The sequence below is a fragment of the Arctopsyche grandis genome, chromosome 1, assembly GCF_051622035.1.
Source record: "Arctopsyche grandis isolate Sample6627 chromosome 1, ASM5162203v2, whole genome shotgun sequence".
NCBI classification, from domain to species: Eukaryota; Metazoa; Arthropoda; class Insecta; order Trichoptera; family Hydropsychidae; genus Arctopsyche; species Arctopsyche grandis.
Genome location: NC_135355.1, coordinates 23,208,598 through 23,236,301, shown reverse-complemented (window position 1 = coordinate 23,236,301; position 27,704 = coordinate 23,208,598). Strand labels below are relative to the sequence as shown.

General features: G+C 32.9%; 1 protein-coding gene across 1 annotated transcript in view; it reads right to left on the bottom strand.

Annotated features, from left to right (window-relative positions):
• The window catches only part of CenG1A (Centaurin gamma 1A), a 36,220-nt gene extending 10,325 nt beyond the window's left edge, over window positions 1–25,895 (bottom strand). Inside the window, exons 1-3 of the mRNA XM_077438721.1 lie at window positions 25,612–25,895; window positions 21,171–21,438; window positions 10,821–11,053 (exon numbers count right to left, since the gene is read on the bottom strand). Coding sequence (XP_077294847.1) covers window positions 10,821–11,053; window positions 21,171–21,336 — 399 coding nt within the window. The 5' untranslated portion in view covers window positions 21,337–21,438; window positions 25,612–25,895. The remainder of the gene's footprint in view (window positions 1–10,820; window positions 11,054–21,170; window positions 21,439–25,611) is intronic.
• Window positions 25,896–27,704: the final 1,809 nt, after the last annotated feature.

The following is a 27,704-nucleotide window of genomic DNA, read 5'->3' as shown; positions in this document are numbered from 1 at the left end:
GAATCGAGTACATAATAACAACACGTAAACTTTTACCATACATGTAATTTAAGTACACTGTGGAAAATTACTGAAACAAAGCAAGCGTTACGTATTAAGGCGAGTAAAATTGTATAAGCTACAATATCGTGAATGCGTGCAATAGTACAGTTAAACTTTTGACAATTCCGGTAGAAGTCAAGACTTATGTATATATTACATATAAACCCGCTATTGTGTGCACAATGTTCATAAAGCAGAGGAAAAATCGCCCCACACTTATTTTAAACAGTATCATTTATATACAACCATATTCCAACCTTTCAATACCAGAATTTAAATATCCAATATTAAATATACCACTAAAAATAACATAACCCATCGATATCGATATTAATATTCGACTACAACGCTAATAGGACGTCCCTGGTTGACTTAAAATAGGCTATGGATAAATAAGTTAATAACGGTTCAATAACTGGAAAAAAATTGCGAATATTTTATCTTCGCATGTTTTTTTGAGCGAACATACACACATATTCGGGGAACGAGGGCTTGGCAAATCGTAAATTAATAGTGCGGCTTCCAAATACTTAAACCGCGATATAAGAAGATTGGGGGAAAAGAATCAACAGGAAACCATAAAATCGGTCGTGTAGACCAAGGCCAAAAGCAATTTTCACCAGTGGCGGAAAAGGGGAAAAACTCGCTCATTCGGCACAAATGACTCGTTAATTTTAACCGGGAGTGAATTGCTAAACAAGCAAGGACTTGGCATAGCTCAAACTAAAACAGAATAAGAATAAAATGATCAGTCATGAAATCTACATTTAAATTTGCGATGGTTTAAAAAAATATATGTAATACTGTACTATGTATAACCGAGATTAATAATAATACTAAGATTGTTAAAATTTTAAAAATGTGCCAAAGTTAAAATTTTTTTCACAATATTCAATTTTAAAAATCATATTAACTCATTCTCATTAGGTCCGCTCTAGAGAACAGTCGATCGTTACGAGTTAGGCAGTTCGCTCACAAGTAATTATTTATGTAGTACCTACCTACTAGTTAGGCAAAGCCTATTTTTTTTTCAAAGATGAAAGAGCTACCAATCAATTAAGAAATTTGCCTCGAATTAACCATCGTATTTCAGCTTGTAACAGCAAATCTCCATATTTACATTAAATTTCTTTCAAAAAAGCTTTTAAGTGCCTGTGTGTTAATGCAGATAAGTTTCTTAACCATTTCCATTACATCCTCAAGTTGTTGCATATATGCCTCTACAAATAATTTTTCTTCATTGAATGCCAATTACGTCACTAGATAACAAATAATTTTTGATCAAACCTTGAATAAAATGTTAAACCTTGAATAAAATGTTTAAAAAATATTATTTTTCGTACTTTCGAAAAAAAAAACTCAAGCCTTAAACAATTAGTTTAAGTGGGTTACTTGGTGACGGGTCATAGGTTTCCGATGACTGCACTTAAGTAGACCTTAACTCATTATTAGTGAGCGTAAATTGTCGGAAATTACTCTAACCCATTTATCTGGTAGTCTGCGCTCATCATTGTTTTCATGATTGATTGTGATTTATGAGTAAAATTTTGATTAACTCTCTTCCATTTGGGCCTTACAGGGATGTTTTGTATTTGTAGTTGTTTCTTACATATTTATTGAAACTGCCTGTAGGTGCAAGGCATATATTTATGCTATATATTTTTTTATTTGATATTTTTACTTTATCTGTTATTATTAAATGCTGTTTTTTATGTTATGTATGGATGTATTTATGTTTATGTTCAAATGTATTTTTTATAATTGATGGGTGTATTATTTTCGTTGTGTATTGATTTGTGTTGAATTGTTATTTTGTGTTTTTTTTGTGTTATGTTTTTGACCATTGTGGCGCTTTAGGAATTTCTGTTATGCCACAATGGTCTGTTTAGAATAAAATAAATAAATAAAATAAATTATTAGAGCCCGGATAACCAAGGTGTCGTTCATTTGTCAAATGTTGTAAATGCATAGTTAAAGGTTTGCCGAACCTTTTTTACAAAGCATTTACAACAATTGAACAATAAGCGGCACCTTGGTTATCCGGGCTCTACTCATTATGGACCGCCTGAATTTTCCGAAATCTCTATGAGAATCCGCGTATTTTTCGCATAGTCATGGTAAAAATAATATTTTTGTAAATTGAATATAGATGATAACTCCTAAGCCTTCCTATCCATTAAATTAAAAATTGGAATACAGCTTCATTGCAGTTGTCTTCGACCGTGTGAATTATCAGATCAGAATTATATATCGAACTGTGGTATTCTATTTTGTATAAAATTTATATACATTTTCACGTAATAAACGATAGATCATTGTGTAATTCATTTGAATGAAAGTTTCAATTTGGGAAGTGTATTCTAGTGTATGTGAGAAATAAGCAGTCAATTTCGAGATCTGGGGATTTGAAATGTTTTCTGAATATTATCGATAAATTCCTTTGAAAAAATCGAGCTTTAATTTATTTATCCAATATCTTGGATAAAGATTTACTGGTATGATTATCTACGAATGGAAGTTTGTTACTAAATATTTAAAATAATACTTTTTTGTATGAATTTTCGACGATTTAAAAACACGTTGTGTTGACGGCCTTAGAATGAAATTTTATTAAAAACAAAGCATATGTGTTTATGTCCATAGTAAGTTAATAATTCAATATATTTATTTCTACAAATGATAGATAGCGGAGGAACATGTGTATCCTCAGACATCATCATCATAATAAAACATGTGAATAAATGTAGTGGTGTTATAATGCGAACACTATGTACAATGCATTATATAACATATGTATGTACAAAATCATACAAATAGCTTATATGTGCATATACTGTTTTACCTCGAACGATAATATGAACACACGCGATACTAAAACAAAGAAAAGCTTTCGTGTAAAGTTACCGAAAAATGAAATTACACAACAGAAAATTTTGGAAAACTTACTGAACGGTTCGACAGTCACAGTCTATATAAATCACTGAGCCTGAACAATCACCGAAGTTTTTCTTATACACTTGGGCTATCGCGTCAAATTCGATAAAATTGCAACAAGTAACAAGACGAGCGCTCGCTACGAAGGATTGACTACGAATAGGCGCCGGCGCCAAAAGGCACCTGGATGGCGCCAGAGGGGGTGATGCGGAGAAGGGGATGGGAATCAAGGAGGGCAGGAGGGCAAGAGGACCGGGGGGTTTGCATAGGCGAACGGGAGGCCGGGGGAGGAATAGTGCACTACTGGGGAGAGCGGTATGGAAGAGGATATTTTTTGCGCGCGTTTTTCCAAACAAAGGAAACTGAAACGCATACATTTCAGCCGGAAAATGATGTGGAAATTCAATCAAACTTAGAATTAATTAAAATTACTCCCGATTAATATAAAATTAGTTCTGCATCATAGTAATATCACCGATGCAATTTTTTTGCAATATATAAATGTACATATAGATAAATGATATTCATAATTGGATTTATTGGGCAAAACTACGTTCTGTTGAGCATTAGTTTAAATCAAAATAAAATATTAGTTTGCGGCTGCAAGCTTTCGCAGACCATATATCATGTAAGAAACCGTAATAAGCGTGTAAGAGACTGCCAAGATTTTCTTATCATTGAGCAGCAAAGCGTTTCCGAGTGTAACAGGTGCGAAGAGGGCGCATTTAATTTACAAAAGCCTAACATTTATCGCTGTTTACTGAAACTGAAAGTGCCCATTAAGGAAGTGAAAGTAATTTCGATAAATTACCCAGAAAAAATAAAATATTTATTGCACTTGTTTTCGGGGCGAATTCTATGAGACGTTAACGGCAAATTGAAGAAGACATAAAAAGTTTGTCGAAGGGTTCTTCACCCTTCCGAGGTAGTATATGTTCGGTCAAAGGGTATTTGCGGGGGAGTGAACCGTCCCTGTGGTGCCTGTGTCCTGATGTGCTCTACAGGTAGGGCAGAGCACCCTCTCGCGTGCACTGACAAAGGGGGTGGATGCGGGTGCAATGCTCTGACAATCAATATAGCACCTCGTGCCCCACCAATCGAACCACTGTCATCGACGCTAGCTAGTCCCAGGTGCTTGTGGTCAATATCCCGAAACTATCCACACAAACGCACAACACGGAGAAAATGACTTATAAATAAACAAGAGAGGGCGTAATCGATTTTTAATATCCTTGCCTGTGAATAAATAACGCTTCTGTTGTATATTCTTGTCGCAAAGCAACGATGGGTAAATGCCAACTAATAATTCATTGTCAGTAAGTAGATTATAAATCCATAAAACATATGTAGGTTTAGTAGTGTAATTGAAAAGTTGACTTTTAACATAAAAGCCGTTATAATTGAAAGTGGCATAAGTCCACTTTTCTTCATTTCGAGAATTATGTGTCAAAACATTAAATATATTGTTTTGCGTTTAGAAATATTTAAAAATACTAGTGATTACTAGATTTTGGATATATCGAATTAAAAGAAATGATAAAAATTTGTGGATTAAGTCAAACAGAAGTATTGTTTTTGGAACTGAAAATTGGACTTCTCGAAATTATTCGAAACCCTATTCTGTAGATAAGTGCTGTACTGTATGCATATTCATAATACTATAGATATACATATGTATGTATGTATACTGTAGGCATAAATCGACGTTAAAAAATCTCAGGGTTGGCTTTTCTCACAATCACAAAATTTCACGTATTGATACTTCGTATAAAGAAAGTTTTGAAATTAAAGACAAAATTTATATGTACATACATACGTTCATTTATCAATTCAAAATATTCAATAATATGAATATTTTGAATAATATTATATTTGAATTGAATTGTCCATCGATATGCGAAACAAGCAAGACTTCTAAATGAGGACACACAAGTGCAATATATGTAGAATGATTCTCAATCATAAAAAGATTGATGATATAGGATTTGTGAAAGAGAAAATTACGAAGTATGGAAGGTGTGGAATAATTGATTTTTAATTACAAAGGATTTTTCGTAGAGAGAAATAAAGTTGTGTGCGTTGTAACCGTGACACACTTTAAAGGTCAAACGTGACACCCCCACAAGTTCACCCCTGTCCGATTAGATTACTGTGATAAAAAATAATGAGTCGAAGGCGTTCGAACCAGAAGAAAAAGCTGTCGAATGTATTTTCCAAAAAGTCTTCAGTCGTTTGGTAGATAAGTCACGTCCTTTTAGCGTCCCTTATCCCTTATTAGGAGAGGGAAAAAGTGCCGTTTCCTGGCACAACTCTAAGCAAACTGAGGAATTTTAATCAAAAGCTGTACAAAACGAGAATTTATAAGAAGAAAGTTTTATTTTATGAATGTTATATGCCAGAGACATGGCCAGAGTTATTTCGTAGCAACTCAAATACAAAAGAATAAAATTTGTTAACTAGTTAAATGAAGTATTATGACATACATACATGCGATTCATACATATTAATCTTCTTTAGTGTAGAAAATGTATAAGTAGATATAGTGTTCTCACATAAAAATGTAAAGTAAAAGTGCATAAGTTGGATAAGTTAAAAAAATGAACATTTTTTTATGAAAATAAGGTGGAAAATTGAGCGTATTGAACATAAGTAAAGCTAGCTTTAGTAAATTTTTCAACAAGAACAAATATTATATGTAATCAAATCAAAGAAATCCGCTTTTAGTTGACGTATATAGGTCGAAAGTTGCATTGAATAAGTATATACAATGTATGTAAATACATACATATATATTTTATCTGATCGGTTCCTGAAAATTGGTATTAGATCTATTTCTGTTGTCACAAAAATCTGCCTGTGTATAATTTGTAATAATTATGCACAGTAATCTGAAATCTATAGATATCTCTATAATTTCGTATTTATTATATGTATAAAAATTGTACACAAAAAAAAATCTAAAAATAATCCATAGATGTCTCTATGATTATTATTTCTGATTAATTATTATATGCTATATATTCTGATTGTATATGTATTACTGTATTTCTGATTGTTTATGTATTCTGTATTTCGTTAACGTACACCCGTCACATTAGAGCAAATCTGTAATGACGAGTGTATATTGATTTGTAACAATAAAAAAAATAAAAAAAAATATTATAATCATTATCATTAGAGAAAATACAACTATCACAAAGTCAACACGCTTCTTAGAAATCTTGAGTATATTTAGGACTATGGGACAGAACGCAATTACGCACCCTAAGGAAAACATAAAGTTTAACGGTAATGTTCAATTAGGGCGATAACTGATTCAACGCCAGATTACATTCACAATAGCAATCTTGGGTACTATTCTAGCGAAATATGTATGTGTATGAAAGAAATTTATGTCAATTAAATATTGTGCAAAATGCATAATAATTAATGAACCAATGGATTCATTTATGTACCCTTCGAATTGCATATTAAATATTCAAGCTTTTAAAATACAAATATGATTGCTTCGGCGTATAAGGATTAGAATTGATCGATTTTGTCAGGGGAAATTTTGAACGTATGCTTTCGACGTACATATTATACACACATATGTACATACATCGAATAGCTCAATAATTTATAATGTTCATTGGAGCCTTGTACGGTAATTGAATTTAGAAGCGGGCGAAAAAAATGAACTAAACATGAATACTTATATAATGCACGTCGCATAAAATATAATATAATATATTATTTCTAAGCCTGTAGTCCTCGGTCTTTTTAGAGTTCCGTGGATAGATTTCAGGGTGCCGTAGCTTTGCCAAGTAATTTTGTCACATACATATGTAGATAAACTTCAACTTGTTCAGAATAAACAGAATATTCAGGATAAAAAGCAATGAAAACACAGTAAGACATAGTTTCAAAATTACAAATTGTAAAATTACTCTGTGATATAGATTTCGTGAAGCCGAAGAGCTCGGCAAAGTTAACAAACGTTTCGAAAGAAGAAGAAAAGAAAGGAAAAAGAGAAACAAAAGCAGTACATGGAGTGACACGCTAAAACTCTGCATGTGTGTGGAAAACTTTCGTTTTGAAACTTTACTGGTTAGAGCGTGCGCAAAAACCGGGAGCCATTATCGACTTGCCGACGATTTTCCAACGTTTACACCGCAGCGGAAAAGTTTCAATCGCTTGTAGGCAATTTCCCGATCGTGATTCGTTTTATTTTCGTTAATACCCGCAGAGCGACGAGCACAAAGAAAAAATGCGCTAATGTTAGAGAGTACGCAGTAACCCATCGCTCATCAATCTTGCTCGTTTTTCCCAACATTTATCGGGGAGTAAAGGAATAAATGACCGGCAAAGACATACATACATACCTCGACCAGACGGTTGGGGGACATTGGCGCCTCATGCAACTGAAAACGGCGCCTCACGTGGAATATTACCGGCGACAACGAGGGTGGAAAACGCGCATGGGGAGGAGGGAAAACCAACCCAACATAACTATACTAATTTTCTGTGAAGGCAATTTATGTAAAGTATATGTACGTGCGTGTGGAGACAAAGGATTTGAGAAGGGTATTAGAAAGTGTTCTGAGGAAATGTACACATAGGACCAGGTGTGGTTAAAAAAAGTAAGTTATATTATATGTACGTTTGTAATGTATGTACATGTGTAACAAACTTAATGTAAGTTCATTTTAATTTCAACTTTATTTCTATAGCCAGCAGCGTGGCTCGGTCGTTAAGCTTCTGCTTAACACTGAGAGGCGCCGGGTTCGATCCCTTGAGCTGACCTCGATTGAAAAGAATTTTTCTGAGTATATCTGTAATGCTGCTGGTCAGACCAGAATTTGTGCTCCTGGTCGATCGTTTCCTATCAGAGTTTGCCAATTTCCTCTGATTTCATTGTTGAAACGATTCCCGATTAAAAATTGGCTAAAAATCCTCCCTACCCACTATGTCACCACTATTTTAGTATGATTAATGTAAATATTACAATAAAATGTATGTAAAATTCATAGATGTCTCGTTAATTATCGAATTTAAGTCAGTGTCTCGTAATTTAACGACTTCTATAATAAAATGCTGTATTGTTTGTAATTGGCCAGGAAGGCGCATTGGGGTTTACCTGTAATGCCTTCCTGGTATGAAATATATAATGAAAAAAAAAATATATATATATTTTAAAAATCATAAAAATGCGACATTGCTTTTTATTGCATACTATTTATTGGATCGTCAAAATGTAGGTAAAATTGTTTTCTATTAGGATTACAAATATTTATATCTATTCCGTTAACCTATCTTGCATACATGTAGTATTCAATTTTAAAACCTGGAAGACTGCAGGTATAAATGATTAAGTTGGCAAGCCTGTGAGACGATTAATTTAATCAAAAAACGTATCTCATTGGCTTGTACCACGTGTCCCTTCAAAAATTAAATCCTACATACATACATACATCTTATGAATATTACGTGCACAGATTTATATATTTATTTAATGTCGCAAAATGCATTGAAGCAAATTGTCGGCGAAAGCTTTTAAACTAATAAAAACGGCAATTCGAAATTGCTTTTAATGTGATGTTTTACAAATACAAAATTTCAATTTCATAACACAAAAATTCAAACACAAATCAGACGCTTTTGTATTTTAGAAATTTTATATAGATGTTTCAAATTGAGTTCAACTTTTCTGTATAAAATAAAATAACGATTGCTTAAATTGATATGTACTCAAAATACATATTTCATAGAATATAGAGAATAATTCATCATTTAAATCGTTTTATCAACTAGCACTCAATCGAAGAGAGGTCGTGTGAAAACAGATTTTACATAGAAACGTCAATGTAGAATTAACTTATTGTTCGACAAGCTATTTTTTCAATTTTATATGTCAAGGTGCTATAATAATTAACGATGATCTTTTATAATTATGAGAAAAGTGTCAGCAATCACGTTTATTTTCGGAAGCACATATTAATTTTATAACCTTTTATAAAAGATCGTAAACGCCGGGTTTATGTTTCACAAAGGTCAGGATTTATTCATAGATTGAAATATACATATTATATATACTGGTACATGGAGCCTTGAAAACTGTGACCTTTGCGATTAAGTGATTCCATTATACAAAATAAAAAAATAGTGTAAGTGACAAGTAAGATAATACAAAGTGCTAAAATATATTAAAAATTAAGAGAGTATCGCTAAAAATTAAAATTTGACGTATTATGTATGTATACATATGTATGTAGATTATATGTAAGTACATATGTATATATCTACGTGTTGAATAACTAATGAATCAGGCGTCGACAGTGACAACAGTGAGTGTGGGAATACGAACACAAACAGGGAAATAATTCGTGAGAATTGAAAACGTAAACTGGTGATAATTGGTGCCTGAAGTAAACTTGGAATGTGACGTTGAGAACAACGAGATTGTATAGCAGTTAATCAAATGAAAAATTCCAAGCTGCGATGAGTGATGATAGGTGAAATAAAAAAAAACGAAAAAGGTTGCAGAGAATGACAACAAAGAGTGGTGAAGAGAGGCTCTTCAACAAGGTAAGTGCAGACGTTGGTGCCAGGGACGATGATGAATGTCATCGCTGAGGGTGCGCGTGACAGGAACATTGCGTGTCAAAAACGACGGGATAATCAAAAGAAAATTCAATGAATATTCATAAACACTGTCTGTGGTAAAATCATGTCAAAAAGACAAGACAAAAGAATAAATTATTTTGTAAAAATATTTAATGCTAAGAAAATGTGATGGACACCTGCAGTTGGGAAATAATGCATCACAGAAGAATTATTTATTATATATTATTTGCACACATGTCACAAAATTAATTTCATACACAAATAACTAAGCTTGCATTTAAATGATGGCAGTTCAAAATTGAAGACGGGGAATGGCGGGTACATTGGCAGAGTTTGGGGTCGTCGAATTTGTAGGATTTTGAGGTCGATGACAGGCTACGTCTAAAGGACGTAGACACTCAACAAGGACGATCGTATTCAATGTAGTTAGTCCTTTTGTAACGAACTTTCTTGACTTGAATGAATATAGACATGAATATTGATTCGATAACGTAAAATTGATTTGAAATAACTTTCAACCGGATTTTAGTTATAAGATAATAAAAATAAATGAATTTATAGGTGCTATATAATAATATAAAATTATGCATGAAAAAGAAAATGGTCTAAGGAAACTGTACCACCGGAGTAGATATCGTACTGAAATGGTTTTGCTAAGAGACAGAGGGGATCAAAAGTGGTGCTTTACGCACAGGAAGTGTAGTAGGGGTAGTTGAGCTCTGAATATGGAAAATTCACGTAGAACGGTATTTGAAGGGAAGACGAGAAGAGAATGAAGAAGGGAGGCAGAAAAGCAAGCAGTGCAACGCACCGCCTTACACTCGACAATATGCCCTTACAAAAAGGGCAGGGGAAGCTCTTATGAAAATATGTATGTATATACATACATACACACCTTTATATCTATGTACGTACATATACATACATATGAAAATATTCAGAATAAGGTATATTCTAACCAGAAAGAAAATTTTCTGCGAAATGAAATCCCGCTTTTTCGAGACACATTTTTCACAAAACGAAGACAAGCGAAATTTGAGAATGCGCTTGGCTCGTTTGTTAAACACAAATTACGCTGTTGTTTATTTTCCTCGAGCATTTTGTGACGTCATAAAAAATTATATCCATTTATTTGATCAACGATCTGCGTTGTTTCAAAAGCTTTCGTAATTTTTCAGAAGTCTTCGCATAGCTCCATACACCTACTGAACTCAAAATACATTAATATGTACAATTACCTGCATTTCTGGTGGTCCCCCCTCATCTCTTATTAGCAGAAGGTAGCTCTGGTTGTCGACAAGAACTTCTTTTTTGAAACGGCCACCTTCCGGACTCTCTTCTTGCATGTACGATCCGGTGAGATATCGATGCACCAATGCCGACTTTCCCGATGACAAAGATCCAACAATGCCCAACCTCAAATCTGGAACCGTTCTCGAAAGTGTCCATTCTTGACTATTGACGAATGAGTCTGAAATAAAACGAAAAATTACAAAAATGAAATAATTATGCGCAATTAATACGGTTCAAAAGTTTTTTTTTCAGTATTTTTACATTTATTTCAAATTTATCAGCATCATTTAATACTACATATTTAATATGAAAAATTTGTTTAATAAAAATATGAAAATATATATGCGGCATATAATCTTGCGAGTTCGGTGTTATCGCCCTAGACAAAGTTGAAGAACCAGACTGCTCTTTTATGACGGTAGAGTTAAAGGTCATTGTTTACATGAAAACGCAAAGATTGACAAATATTTCCACTAGTTTACCATCAACTGTTTAAATAATTTAAATAGAAGGGGTGAAAAACCAGATGGGTTTAGTGAACATTTTCGATTTAACCGTCAACATATCAGATGCGATAAAAGCTAGCGCTTGTTTGATTAGTTTTGGATTGCTTCTGTAATTAGATATGTCTGTGATTGAAGCGTTCCCAGTTCGAACTCGTGTCAATGACAAAAACCACTCCAATACCAAATCTGTCTCCCAACGACGATTGGCTTTTTTTTTTGAGAACAAATTGTCAATGTACACTTTGAAGTATTAAGTCAAAAATACGGATTTTTTTTGCGAACACACACTTAATATTTCAAAGACTTGTACCAGGTACTTGTACCAACACTGTACTAAAGGGAATTCGTTATATTCGCGAATTCATTCAATTTTAAATAGCGTTGGTTTCGTAGCCTCCGACGCTTTTATAAAAATAGAACTCATTTTGTTACTTGTCGGGAAATATCAAGTACCACGGGAATTTCTGTTAACTTTTCATATGTAAAGTTAAAATACATAATTTTAAACCACCTAAGAGTGTGTCTAACGTGAAATAATATAATACAATTATGGAAAATTAGATATATGTACTTCAGTACAGAGACGAATATTGATTAATTTCCTGCTTTATTCAGTGTTGGCGTGATGGCAATTATAATAGGAAATGGATACTGAAGGGTCGGGATTCAAATCCAGTATCCATTTGTATCTCTCATAAGCCATACCAAACGAGTTCTATCAATCATATGTAACTATGGTGAGATGAAGAAGGTTTGTAAAAGGAGATAAATGTCTAAACAAATCTGGGTCTAATGAACCACATTGCCTATAATATTGAAAAATATGTATGTATATCTGTATAATACATACAATGCTTTTAGAATAAATAACAGGATGTGGAGCTCCTACTAAATATATTTACAAGCATTCCGAAAAATGAAAAAATAATTCAAAAAGAGAAAATAATACATGTAGTTTTTTAGACATTTTTTTTTAAATAAAATGATTTTTATAGAAATTTTTCAGGGCAAAATAAAATTTCAATTCTATTTTTTTTTGTCTTGGAACACTTGATTGGGAAACGCTGACATAGTTTAAATGGTTAAAACTATTGACAATTATTGATAAGCATATGAAATGTTTAAATTTTAGTTTCAGAATAATAAAATGTGTAATTTTTATCTCGGATTTTTACGGATCTCTTGAAATACAGTTACTTTAGCGATAAAACAGGAGTTAAATCCACATGTACAACATGCATATAGTACATTTATGAATATATATAACGAAAGCACGTGCAAATATACATATATACATTCGACACGAGTTTAGAATTTCAGTGCTAAAATCATTTTAAGGGTTTCCTGTACATACACATGGAATCACGTAAGCAATACCCCTCGGACTTTCATTTAACTCCAACCATAATAAAGCAAACATACATAAATCCATATTTACTATATGCAAAAAATTGAAAATTGATTTCAAGAAAATATGTACAATGTATAAAACACAATATATTATTGAGACAAAACTGATATTGCAATTGCAAAGATGCATTATAAATATAATACATATACATACATACAACGACCGTTCACCTCTAGATATTCCAAGTAATACGGATAAATCAATCAACTGGGAGTGAATGGCATGAGATAAGAAGAATGCGTTCTGTATTTATATAATTTTTTTTATAAAATTTGAGATATACATATGTATGTACATACCAGTGGCGTGCCATGGAAATCTCCTCGTTTTTATCACACAGCCTTACTTATGTATGCACGAGCAGGATAGAAAAGGGACTAGTTTAAAATATAAATTTAAATTTCATTTAAAAATATATATTTAATTGTATAATATGAAAAGAAAAAAAATGGTTCAAAACCTCGCTAAATAAAATTATTATAATTACGTATTTTTATATGGCGAAAACGAAAAATTTGAATATTCTACGATGGTCTCATTGCTAACTCTCTGAAATCAGGTATTATAAGAGAATATTTGTGTTCACGGGTTCGACTCCGAATGAGAATTTATACAAAGTTTAGGCTTTTTATCGATTCATTCATTGTGTTCGGCTAGCATTAGGCTACACGCACACAGATTACCGTCTTTATATATATAAAATAACTTTATTTTAATTCGTGTATCAATTCCATTCCGAAGCTACCCGTTGAAATCAACGGGCACAACACTAGTGTATGTATAATATTTCCGTCTATAGTATGTATGTATATTAATTTAAATAATTTCCGTGTCCAATTATCAAAGCAGGCAATCTCTGGAAATTTAAATTCTTATAAAATCAAAATTTAATGTTATATTTGAAAACAATATTCGTTAATTTGAAATCATTATTATAAAAAAACATAGTGAATTTATAATTAAATGGTGATAGATTATAATACATAGTTAACAAAAGATCCAATTCCCATGTGAAACGTAGTGGAGGATAAATCGGTTGGTAAGTTTTACCCGTTTGATACGACCACGAAAGCGGATAAGAGACCCAATTAATTTTATGGCGTTGACAATAACACGCATAAGGAGGAGTTTGAAAGTCCACACAACCCCCTCCCTTGATGCGAACAGCGTTATCGTTTTAAAGAGCGAAGGAATTCAGAGGCAATTTAGCGAATGTAAAATCACGTATTAATTGATGGGACGCGAGATGTATTACAAAATTTAAAAGAACACAATGGGCGTATTATCTATGAATGCCTAGGAAGGTGTGTCGCAACTTCCTGTCGGTAAAAAAATAATACTAATCAAAACAATGCAGGAGGATACGCGTGTTCAGTGAAATAAATGCGCGCAACCAAAAAGGGCTAATAACTACAAACATTATGTATGTATAGGTATGTACATAACTGGCATATCTACCCGTTGATAGCTAGTCAACGTGCAAATATAATTCAAAAACTAAGAATCTGCCATCGTTATAACAACTTTTATGAAAATATTTTGAATTTTGAATACTCCCACACATTCATACGTATATAGACAAAGGATTTTAATAATAATAACAACATCAAAACAGCTTGAATTACATATCTATGGTAATATCCAGTTATACCCTGAGGATGTAACGTATAACTTGAATGAAAAATTCGAACATTTAAACGGTACACAATACATATTATACTATCACGGAATCGTTAATTATTACCATTCAGATACACAATAAACTTTCATGTGAATAGTTATTACAACTCGTTATTACTGTGTACAATATATTGTAGCCTCCTAGATCAGCTTTCACGGCGCGTTAATTGGAGACAAGACAACGCGTTATCTTGCATAGTCGTAAAAGGCAAGGAGATAAAGGAGAAGCAAACACCATATATGTATGTATGCAAGTAATATAACAATTATAGCCGATTGGCGTGAAACGTTTTCTGCATTGTAAAGATTATTTTAGAAAACCAGAAAGTCGAACCCAATCAAACCAACGATCAGCACGCACAAAACAAAAACCAGTCAATCGAACGAACAAAGAAATTGAATCATCACACGTTGTACGAATTCATTGCAAGTGGTCTAATCTAATATTCCACACAGCAGCATCCCCCGATATTTTTGTACATAATAAAGAAGCCATAATCCAAAATTCGGTACGTACGGTGAACAAATAAAGATTAGCATAATAAACGAATAAATACATTTATATTTGAATATGTGAACCACATTCGACATTAATTGCACTCGTAAAAGCTGGCCTAGCCTACTAATTGCAAAGTAACGACAAAAAGCAGTAAGATCCCCCATCATATCAACTCGTCGTAAAATTGTGGATAGAATGGAAGTGGAAAACATATAGCCCTCCGCAGAAGCTATGTACAATAGACACGAATATATACATAGAAGACGATTTATGTCACCGGTCTTGACCCCGACGGGTATATATCACCTGGAATAATAGACGATGTGGAGCATAATGTGCCAGTGTAGAAGAGAAGGGGGGGGGGGGGGTAATCTCGGAATAATATTTTATTTTACCTTTTTCTTTTGATAAAAGTTCGCATTCTAGATATGCAACCAACTTCACATGGATCAATTTTTACAAAATTTCTTAATATAATGACGAGGTAGAACATTTCAAATATCCAATTTATGTACATAAATAGAGCAGATATATTCAGAAACTTAGGCCAAACTAAACCAAACATTAATAGAGTGGGAAATGACATTTTGACAAGTCTATAAATGTATGTATGCATAACGCCATGGAACATATCTAAAGTGTAAAGTTTTAGTTACAACTATTTCCCAGGCGAGTTTTCAACACTATGTAATACGAATATTCATATAATTATATGTAGTACATCAATTTGGTAATTTGCATTTTGTACATCAAATCTAACAGAGTTGTGATACCAATTATTCCCATCACATGATAAATCGACGAAGGGAAAGTAATTTCACCACACAGTCGTTCGGTCAATTAATTTCGAATTCCTTTACATACAACATACAACGTATCATTGCCGGAAATGAGAAATTCTGAAATCAATAGTAGCACTATTTAAGACATAAATAAGAAAATAATATAAATGTCTACCTTCCAATTTAGACGTTCGTAAATGTGAAAATGTGTCAGTGGTTCAAAAAATTACATATGTATTTATTTTCATTAAATTTAATATTTCCTTCAATTTATCAATACACAAAATGCCAGCTATTCCATTTACATACTTGATATCATCTCTCATGGCAGTGTTTCCCAAATATGTATTGCGTGAAAAAAAATTAAGTTCTAAGGGAGAACTAAAAAGGTTAAAAACCACTAGTATAATATATCGATTACTAACTAACCACAAGGTTCATATAACGGTAAAAATATTTCGTTGTAATGATTTCGAATCTCGGCTAGACCGAGACGATGTAGTACCAATTATAATGAAATCGGTGGTTGTCGTGGTTGGACCCAATTCGACGAATCAATGGATAGGTCAACAAATATTCCTCTACAAAAACAAGGAATAAAGAGAAAGAAAAATCTGAATAATATATGTGCAAATGTATGGAAATAAAATAACGCAAAAAATTCTACTAATGATGCAGGTTTGTAGGTTAGATCCGCGGAATGTACATAAAAATGTAGGTTTATCATTCAGAATATGTATTTCTCGGCATGTTATAAACATTCAAGTATAAAACGCTGGGTATACTGGGATAATTTACACCGCTTGAGGAATCTCATATGTAGCGATAGCCATACATACATACATAGGTGTCAAGAATGGTGTCCATTATTTACACCTACACAGGTAAGTCGGCTTTTTTGAACCGAATTTAAATTCTAGGATTCAAAAGACCCAGCGAAGAATCGAATATTAATACTGTCGATCCGAATCCAATCTGACATTGACAAACGATCGACTATGAAGTACAATAGCGGTTTGGAAATAGCATAATGCGAACAAAAACGCAAAGAGAAAGCATCAATAGAAGAGCGGATCTAGATCATTCAGATTTGACTTTTAGCGGTAAAATATTAAATGCACTTGAATGTTTTGTATAATCAATCATTTTTGTCAACAACGCATGGCATAAACATACATATAAAATAAATACGCAATTCAATTAAAAATCGATTGCGTGGGTACTTTAGACCTGAAATTTATTTCAAATACATACAATTTATTTCTCTTGAGAATCGATGAAATCCAACGGTATGGCACTACCGAATCGAAATACACGGTAAACCATGAATTAATATGGTTAAGATTAATCGAAAGATACGCGATTAGAGCACGGTTACACACGCTGCCGATTAAGTCGGATGGGAAATATTAAATGAATTGGGTCGGTATAACGGTTGAATCGAAAACAATGCATTCGATACACAATGGTTATCCCAATTTGGCGAGAGCCACGAAAAGAATTAGCCATTCCGAGTACAAAAACCGATACCGCATACAAATAACCGGCATAATTGCGCATGCGCATTTTTTTTTATAATAGTCGTGAATACAGTGTACATATTAATTAAGATGGTCCATTTAAACGACGATTCGATATGAATGCAAATCTGCAGTCTGAATTGAAGCGAGAAAGTTGCCAGCTAAAATTTACTAAAACTGCCAAAAATGGAGTTGCATGTATTCAGGGCCGCCGAGAGGAATCCCGGGCTCTATGACAAAGTTCAAATAAAAGATCTAATAGATATATTTTTAATATGTGAAATATAATCTACCAAAAATTATTATAAAAGTAAGTATATGTATGCTGGTTTATTTTTTTAAATAATTGAATAAGAATGTATGATATAACAGGTAAGATTTTACATGGATACAAAAAATCCGTGAATCGAAAAATAATAAATATTTAACATTAAGTAAATACATTTTTATGTACAGGTAGAATAATATAAAATATCAATATCGGTCAGCCGGACGTCCCGACACGGGTCACCTCGAGTAGTCCAAGCCCTGGAACTTTACCCCCCCCCCTCCTCTTGTCAGCTCTGGCTTGTATGTACATACATATATATATATATATATATATATATATATATATATATATATATATATATATATATTATCAAAATATTTAAAATTATGCTATTTAGTTGTCAAATTAATTTCATCACAATTGGTAGAAAATGCATGGTACTACTAGAATAAAATTCGACTTTTTTCTTAAATAGAGAATTTAATATATTATTAGAAGGTTCATTTAAATCGTATTTGGATATATGTAGTTTTGTTTAATGTAATCAACCCACACGTGTTAATAATAAGTGGAAAAATTTGTATAGAATATGCTACAACTCATTTTAGACTATCTTCAAATCGTAAAAAAATAACTAAAAAATACATGTGATTGTGCAATAATTTCAATTTCGTGAAGGTATTTCATTTTAGTAAAGTACATATAAATTTATTTGTTTATAACAAAAATACGAACATGGAAGCTTTAAAATCGGTATACCTTCCAAAGTTTTAAAATACCGATTCTTCAGGTTCACCCACGCGAAATAAAACGAAAAACGAGATAAAAATAACCAATTTCAAAGAATCTACTCTTAAGCGGATTTCTCGTTCGAATTACATATATAAGAATCATCTCCGTATTGAAATTTACGGTAATGTCAGCGCTACGATTTTAAATTAAAATATATAATTGTACAAGAGTCATTAGAGCATATACATATTTCATAAGCGGAGACTAATATTTCACCGAGGTATACGTAAATGGTACACGACAGAGTTCACGATTCTAAGAGTTTACCTGAGGAGCAAATGCCCTGGCAGCTGTTCGCAACTCACGACCTCGACACGAGGGAAGAGAGCACAAGCACGATTGTCGAGCAAGACAAAAAAAAATATAGGTATATATATATTATACACATAATGGAGAGGAATTAAGGAGCAAGCCGCGCGTTCCATTGTTGAAGAATAAAATATGGAGCGCTCTGGTCTCGCACATCCTCGGATTCCCCTTCCTTGCTAAATACAAGCTAAAAATGCAAAGTAACAGCTGAACACGAAGACGTCCTACAAACTAAGTCTATTATACGCAACGGAAAGATTATGCCCTATCAGCGATATTCAATAGGGATGCGATCAATAGGATTCTATAAAAGTAGAGAAAGCACTCATCATTTCAACATACATATGTACATACATTGAATATAGATTAATTGTGGAGTTTATTCTAGCAATTTAAGCAATATACGAGTATATATGTATATATTCTACACAAATTTTACATACATATACGTATATGTACATATCTATATATTCTACACGAATGTAGGCATGTTCCTTTGGGATTTTTTTAGAACAGCTGGGTAATATGCGACGTATCTGAACAATGACGGACAGTGCAAATAAAATGTAGCCATTGTAACAAAAAAAAAAAACATATGCACATGTACTACGAATGTCAATATGTATTTTAGTGTCTGACGCGCAAAAAATGCGCTGTACAAATATGAAATAAAGATATACAAAATGTAAAAATCAAAATAACAATAAGGTTGCATGTAACATTTTAGCTCAAGAAAATAATATGACTGAAATATGTAAGGTAAATATCGATGAAATAGAAATGTGCATCACGTGCAGTATAGTTTAAAGTACAGAGTACGTGGCGATAAAAAGCGATAATGGGTCGCGAGGAACGACGACGCTTAAACGGAAGTGAAAGAAAGAAAAGGAAGAAACTAGGTTAAATATGTAGATGGAAAGCTCGAGAGCGATGATGGAAAACAGGAAGTAAAGTTAAATAAAGTGCAAAAAATAATATCGGGATGAAATGAAGCTCAGAGATTTAATTTTGTACTATAGTGAAGCATAATTCAATACCACTGACTAGTCAGTTGGGCGACCTACGTGTATGTACCTCCAGAAGGTCAGAGGTCTCAAGTTTTAAATATTTGAAACTATCAGTGTATATGTTACAGTGAAAGCATATTTCATGTGAAAATATATTTTCACCAATTCAAGCAGTGAAAATGTATCAAACAGTGAATTTACAACGTTTAACTCTATAAATTTAACCTAACAACCTAATCTTAAATGAATAGGGCCAACCCTTACTTAACCTAACCTATCATAACCCTTAAATAATACCAACCCTAACAATTTAATCTTAAAATAATAAAACCAACCCTGAAAATGTAACTGGTTATGATTTCACTGAAACGTCAGTAAAAATATATTTTCACTGTGACAAAATTGTAACATAGATTATTAATTTTGTAACCAAAAATTTGCGTGCAAGTTGGATTAAAAATTTAATCCAAGGTCTAAAAACCGTGATTTCGGATAGCAGTATTCAAGTAACCAGAAGTATAGTTCGTTGGTTGATAACCACTAAGAGGTTCCCGGGTTTATTTATTTATTCGGAGTATTTCTGCAGTGCTGCTGGTCAGACTTGGATATTTGCGACTGTTGAAACGGTTCCTACTATTTGAATATGATTTCAAATTAATAATCTATAAATTTATATATTAACTTTTAATACAATGTGTGTCGCTCAGGGGTAAAACTCGCAATGGTAAAATGTAATTTAAAAAAAAATTGATTAGCGTCACGTTAAACAATTTAATTTGAAGATTGAATAACACAATATGTACATAATAGATACTACGTGTTACGTATGTTTGGTAATGTGTTCAGGTGGGTAGTTGTTTATAAATCCAGAGCAATTTTAGTCATTCATGCACCTGCTTTCCGTGGGCAGTGATACAATTTGTTCCGACCAACATTTTACTGTTCTAACATAAACACAAGTCAAACAACGTATACATTTCTAGAATTAAATTATAACCAATTCCATGTATCAAGTCTAAAAGTCAATATGCACATACGCCTTCAACGCAGTTGCGTGAATTATTATCTACGAATGACATTTGCCGGTGCATCGCATTGAAACGATAAGGATTTCTCGCGACGGGCGGTCCATTGTCCTCCATTGAAACTGTTGGGGTAACGCGGCAACCCCAAAACAGCGTTAGGATTTTCATTGATAATCGCAGTTATAACTAGCTGATTATTTTTCAAACGCACGTTCGCGCGTAACAGTGAGCCATTAGTCAGAATTAAAAACAGAGAAAAACTGAAGCACAATGAGTATTTATTGTATTTTCAGGGGGATTGTAATATACAAAACCTAAATATGATCTGGATATATGAGCAGTTTAATATTTACATATAAAGGACAGTTTGGCGGTTACTGGACAAACTACAGTTAATCCATACCGGTTCGATATCGATCAGGTGGCGATGAATAGCGAATCGGTCAAGACAAAAGAGCTATAACGCAGAACATACGGTACCAGTTTGACTCACCGGATTTCCGTTTCTCTTGTACCAGCACTAGAGACTTCGTGCGTTTAGTCCTCAGAGATCTCCTCCTCATTGATCTCATGAAAGCCTCTGGCATTCGCGAAAACCTGGGAGTATCCACGTGCACCTTCTTCTCGGCCGGCAAGAAGAAATTCTTGACAGCCAACATGTTGATCAACCACGATAATTTCACTCCAACAAAACAGTTAAGAACGAACAAAAAAATCACTCAACACTTTTAATGATATCATCGTTTATTTTTTTAATAAACCTGTAATTGAACGAGATAAAAATCATTTGAAATTTTATTTAAATTTCAAAGATTTTTTTTAAAACAATGTGTGAAATTTTGCACTCATATAAAACCAATTCAATTCATTGGGTTGAATTTCAAGGAGGTATATTACTGTATATTCAGAAAAACGGTATCCCTACGTTGCGATCATCCTCATCCTCCGTTCAATTTACAACTAGCAAGAGCTCTCGAAGTCTATGAAATCCAAAGAAGAGTACTGCTCTAAAGTATCATAAATATGCCTCAATTGAATTAACATATGTAAATAAATCCCATATATTTTATTTTATTTTCAGCACAAAATTTCATCACTCAGTAAAACTGACTACATTTCCAGAATGTACAAACCGCGAAGTGCTTTCGTAAACAAACAGTAAAAGTTTATTGCGAAACAAAACCACACAAACATAGTCCAGCTCGGTGCTGAAACTGAAGTACTTCACTGGCCAGACTTGACAGACGGCAGCATCTGCACTGACGTCCGTCTGTGGTCGCAACACATCAGGTCAATTTTATTGCACCAGGATAGACCACAATGGTCACAATAAAATCTGTGTAATCCCAGAAGTAGTCCAATACAAGAGCAGATGTCTGCGAAGGCACAGTGAACTATGTATGGCGATACGAAGATTGTTTTACTTATTCGATGAAGTGGTACATACATAATTGGACATCAATCATTGACGAAGCATACAAGTATGTAGTACATTAGTAACAGTAGCCACAAATAAGAGATTATATACAGTCTTTGATGCATACAGCTTAATGTAAAAATAATCCAAAACTTAACACCCCGTTTAAAAATGAAGGGCAACTTGATGCAAACTTATAGGAACGATTTTTTTTTTCAAATTCCACGTGTGGGTCGAGAGTTATTTTAGTTTTTGATCCATCGAACGGAAGATCCCGCGTTCAGAAATAATATTAAGTAAGCGGCTTATCTTGAAATAAACTCTGTGTATGTGATACAAACGTATCCTTGTAGCGATTGTGAATCAAGTTTGAATAAAAATCAATCGTCACGGTGCGAAAACAACCATGCAAATATTTCTACGATGATTTCATGCCAATTTTGTTTTATTATTTGGCAATTAATATGCACTTTCAAACGAATTCGCGAATTGAAACGAATTGCATCGAGTACCGGTTTTTTTTAAGAAATCAACCAAATATTGCAAATTCAACACGCGAAAATAAGAAATCACGCGGTGTACTTTTCAAGTTTGAATTGAAAATTGGGCACAAACGGCAAATTTATTCACAATAAAAATGAACGATCGTTGACCGAAGAATGCCGGTTAAGAAACGAGCTACTATTATGTGCGATTTTATTGTATTACATTTCTAATATTTAAATTTCTAATATTATGAAATACAGTATGTTGACTGCAATATTTACATAATAACGATTGACTTCAATGTGTAAACTCGCATATTTTTCGATCGATAAAATGTCAAGGCTAATACTAGTTTGTGCATTAAAACTAGAGATTTTTTTATCACATTTAAATAATTAATTACATAACAGGCAATAAAAATTGAATTCATGATTCGAACAGTCTGCGCATTCAGTCATTGCGTTAGATGACACATGGTTGAACGAAGTCTTTCATCAGATTGTACAATGCGAAACGCCATTAATGTTCAACTTTTGGACATGACGAAAGTAAGCGAGTCTAAAAAACTTTTTTGAATAAATTCAACGTCAATTTGCAGCACCATAGAAGAATATATCTACGTATACTTCTTCTGATAAAAGCCGCACTCAGATATCTATTAAGCTTAGCACAAGTGCAGGAGAAAGAAAATTTGTTGAATAAGAAGAGGTTTGAAAAAACATAGTAAAGATCACTGCGTCCTAGGACTTCAACTCCTTTTTATTATTTTCATTATTATTGCGGTATGCGTCAACTAGCCTCAAATTTTAATGGAGTCTAATCTAATCTAATAATAAATTGAAATTTAATAATTTCGTTACAAGAATCATGAATTTAAATTACGTTATAAATAAAACCCTGGAATTGCACGTATTTTGATGTATTGTGGCCAAAACTGACTGTTTCCTTCGTCTCATATGTACTTTTTTATAGTAATTGTTACTTTAATTTTTAATGTGTGAATTTCATACACAAACAATATGAATGTATTTTTTATTTATACCTATTTCATTATCAATAATTCAATAAATTAGGTTACATGTAAATTTTTAGTGATTTTTTTAATTCCTTCATTTTTTATATTCTTAAAAATGCTATTATTTTAATTACTAACAATTTTACACGTTGGCAAGAAAAGTCGATCTTACTAAAATCGTTGAATTTGGAGTCGGAGTTGAATCATACGATAAGGTCGGAGTCGGAGTTGGTAAATTTTGCAACGACTCCATAGGCCCTGCTGTGTACATATGTATGTACATATAGTTCATTTCACAATGTTTGGAGAAAAATACACAATTTCGTTTGGTCAGCGAAGATGTTCTGACCAAATAGGAATCACGTGTTTCGAGGTTCACGTAAAGTTAGATGTTCATAACAAAGCTCTTCGACAAATAGGAATCGGCATTAAGACTTTGCCTACTGTTAAGACTAATGAAATTAAATGTATAACAGTTTGTATGTATCGGAATATAAACAACTATAGAAAATATATAGTGACATACGATGGTTAAAAAATTCGGCGATCCAAGTAACATTAATCAAAATGTAGAATAGGCAGTTTAAAAAAAAAATTAGTTTTGTGTTTCATCTAATTCATTTAAGATTAGAGGAATGAAAATTATAAATAATAAATAATAAATTGAGACTATATGGATGAAAATTTGAGGAATCCAGAAGTTTCAAGTAGAGCTTCGCGACATTGTAAAGAGGATGAAACTCGAGTATTTCACTCGTTAAAAGAATAATACGGGACTGGTAAAAGAAGAATCTCGTGACTGAAGAATCATATAGATCGGCAGGGAGAAAGTAAACCTCTTGAGATAAAATCATTAAAAACAAATGTTACCTTGTTAGAAAAGACATATAAGTACATACATATGTGCAAATACATTTATGATAATTTCGGCGGCACGAATATTGATTTTTTGTTTATGTGCGGTCGTACCATTTTAGCTAGCAACGTAGACGATTTATCACAATTTGCAAAAGTAAAGAAGAACGCGCTTTTAAATTCGGATAAAAATTATGCAAAAATAACCGGTTAACCGGGCATATTACTAAAGCGACCAATAAAACGTCGACAGGCGCCACACCAGTTGACGTTTAACACCCACGTGACCGTTCCAAATGGACGTACCGACTATAGGAGAACACACGCAAGTTGCTCTAGCGCACCTGCCTATATCGTTAATGTGCATGATAGCCAAAACGAAAATTAAACCATTAACGATTCATAAAACTCAATTTTACGAAGTCGACAAGCTCCGTTCGGCTCGTTTGATGAGGCAAAGTGCCCACGCGCAAAATCCCTTCGATACCGACAAGCTCATCGACCCTACTATATATTATATTATATACAAGCACAAAACTTTGAAATATCCTGAGGGCAGTATCGTAAGTATGCACAGTTGCGTATCGACAATATTCGCAATTTATGTTGAATTTCACAGTTAAAAGTTCTATGCGTTGTAAGGTTTTTAAAATATTCGAAGCAGAAAGATGAAAATATAATTATTATAATGATGATTTCAACACTCTTTTGGAGATATTGGTTTTTTTTACTAATCTGATTACAAATAGTAATTTAATTATCTTTAGCTGTCAACGATGTGAAGTAATTGTTATTTAGAAATGATTCTAATGAGTTACATTCAAAATTTTCAAAAGAGACATATTCGAGATAAGAGAATAATCAATTGCGCATGAAGAAAAGCCTATCAAAATATTTACAGTTTGAAACTTAGAGGCGCTTTTATTTACTTTAAAGCATTGACTTGACAGTCAACATTTTTCATATTTTTTATAATTTTTTTTACACACACTTAAGAATCGATGTATTTACACGTAAAACCTATAGCCTTGAAAGCACTGATATATTAATGTAAATCGAATGAAACGGATGACGCAAAGGATAATAATATATGTATGTGGATTAAGAAACGCGGTCACAAAATTTGTATAGAGCGGCATCAAATTTAATTGTATAAATTACGGAATATAAACAAGATTTTCAGGCGACAATTTCACACGTATAATTTGTATACGTGGTGATGATTAAACACTTTCGGATATCACATTAATTATTTCACTTTATTTTTCAGTTTATAAAACTCACTTTGAATTTGATAATTGTGTTCGTGAACTGTTTCGAGATATTTGTTCGATATCGAGAAAACTCGATGGAAATCTTATCGAGCGCGAAAGTAATCGATTTTTCCGGAAGTGACTCGCACGCATGCGCACACGTGCTTACAGTTCGGCTAGCCGACAGCAACTGACATGCGCGATAGAATTGTACTGAGCGTACGCACCTGGTTTCTTAACTGTCTAGCAACCGAAAATACTGATCGAATAATGCGCGTAATCGATACTGATGTATCAATCAGAAGGTAAAGTAAAATGCAAGTATTTAACAATACAAAAACATTTGATACTTTTCTTGAAAGAATGGTGAAAATCAGGGCTGTGAAGCCAGAGTCGGCGTTGTGGAGTTGTAATAAAAAATTGAGCGACTCCGACTCCGATTTCACGTCATTTAATGCATAATTAATAATATACAGGACATATTTGAATAATGAATTATCAACTAAGAGTAATTCAACCCAATATGTACATATGTACATATGTATATGCAGATCTGAGACACATGGTTTATAGGTGCTAATTAAATGAACGTAAATTTTGACGATATTATATTCACTTTCATAAAAATAATGTTAATAAATATTACTCCAACATTTAATAAAATTACTATTGCTGTAATTAATTTATTTACACGTTAAAATCACTAAATTACACTGTAAATGTATTCAGAAATGAAAGATTATCATTTTTAAATAACACTGTTCGACACGAAAAATGGTTCAGAGACGAGATATGCCCGGTAAACACGAATCTGGTAATAAAAAAATTTTATTGGCTCGAGATTCGGAGATATATGTATGTGTTTTTTAAATCGCGCGATTTTTCTATATCTTGGTGTTGTTCGGTCGATGTCTCAAAATCTGTCCATTTCCTGTTCAAAATGAATATTGGAATCTATAGTCGGGTATTTTATCTTTCATTTGTAGTACTTTTAAGCTTTCAAATCTCTCTAAGTAGTCGTCCAGTTCAAATCAAAAGACAAAAGTACGTATTTTCACATGGGATTTTTTCCCACTGTAAATACTATTTTATATTGAGTATTTTCTATTGAAACATGTTTATTGGGATAGTGTTCTGGCCGCACTATTTTTGTTTTTGTTTAAAAGGAAGTGAAAATACGTACTTTTGACTTTTGATTTGAACTGGACGACTACTTGAAAGCTGAGATTTGAAAGAGAAAGAGATTTTAAAGTTGAAAAGTACTACAAATGAAAGATAAAATACCCGACTATAGATTCCAATATTCTTTTTGAACAGGAAATGAACAGATTTTGAGACATCGACCAAACAACACCAATATATAGAAAAATCGCGCGATTTAAAAAACACATACATATATCTCCGAATCTCGAGCCAATCAACATTTTTAATTACCAGATTCGTATTCACTGGGCATAGATCTATAAGAAAAGTCATATCTCGTCTCTGAACCAAAAAAAAAGTCGTCATTTGTCGAACAGTGTAATTTAAAAGTGTCGTAAAATTGAATAAAATCTTAAGTGTTTCGCATTGGTTAATTCGCATCAATAGTATCAACATTTTTGCAAGAAATGCTGACGGAATATTTTCAAGACTGTCAATGACGATGTACATAATATCGGACAGTTGCCCTTCCTGGTTGAATTGAGTGGGGCAGCAGAAATATTGAGGCGCACTGCAATTAAATTTTCAGTTTTGTTCTATGAATTGGGAAAAAGAACATCTACATACATATGCCGGAGCTGCTACAGCGGATTTTGCAGTGGAAGAATTGAGTGGTAGGGATTGTCGCATAGTGTTTTCAACTCATATTTTGTGTATAATAATTATGAGTAATGATGGTATTTCGTACTTTTGTAAAAAAGCAACCAAAAGTCTAGTCACCTTGGGCGAACTAGATTGGCACCTGTATTTGAGGTTAATATATAATCGATTAATAAATAAATATATAAAAACTATTTT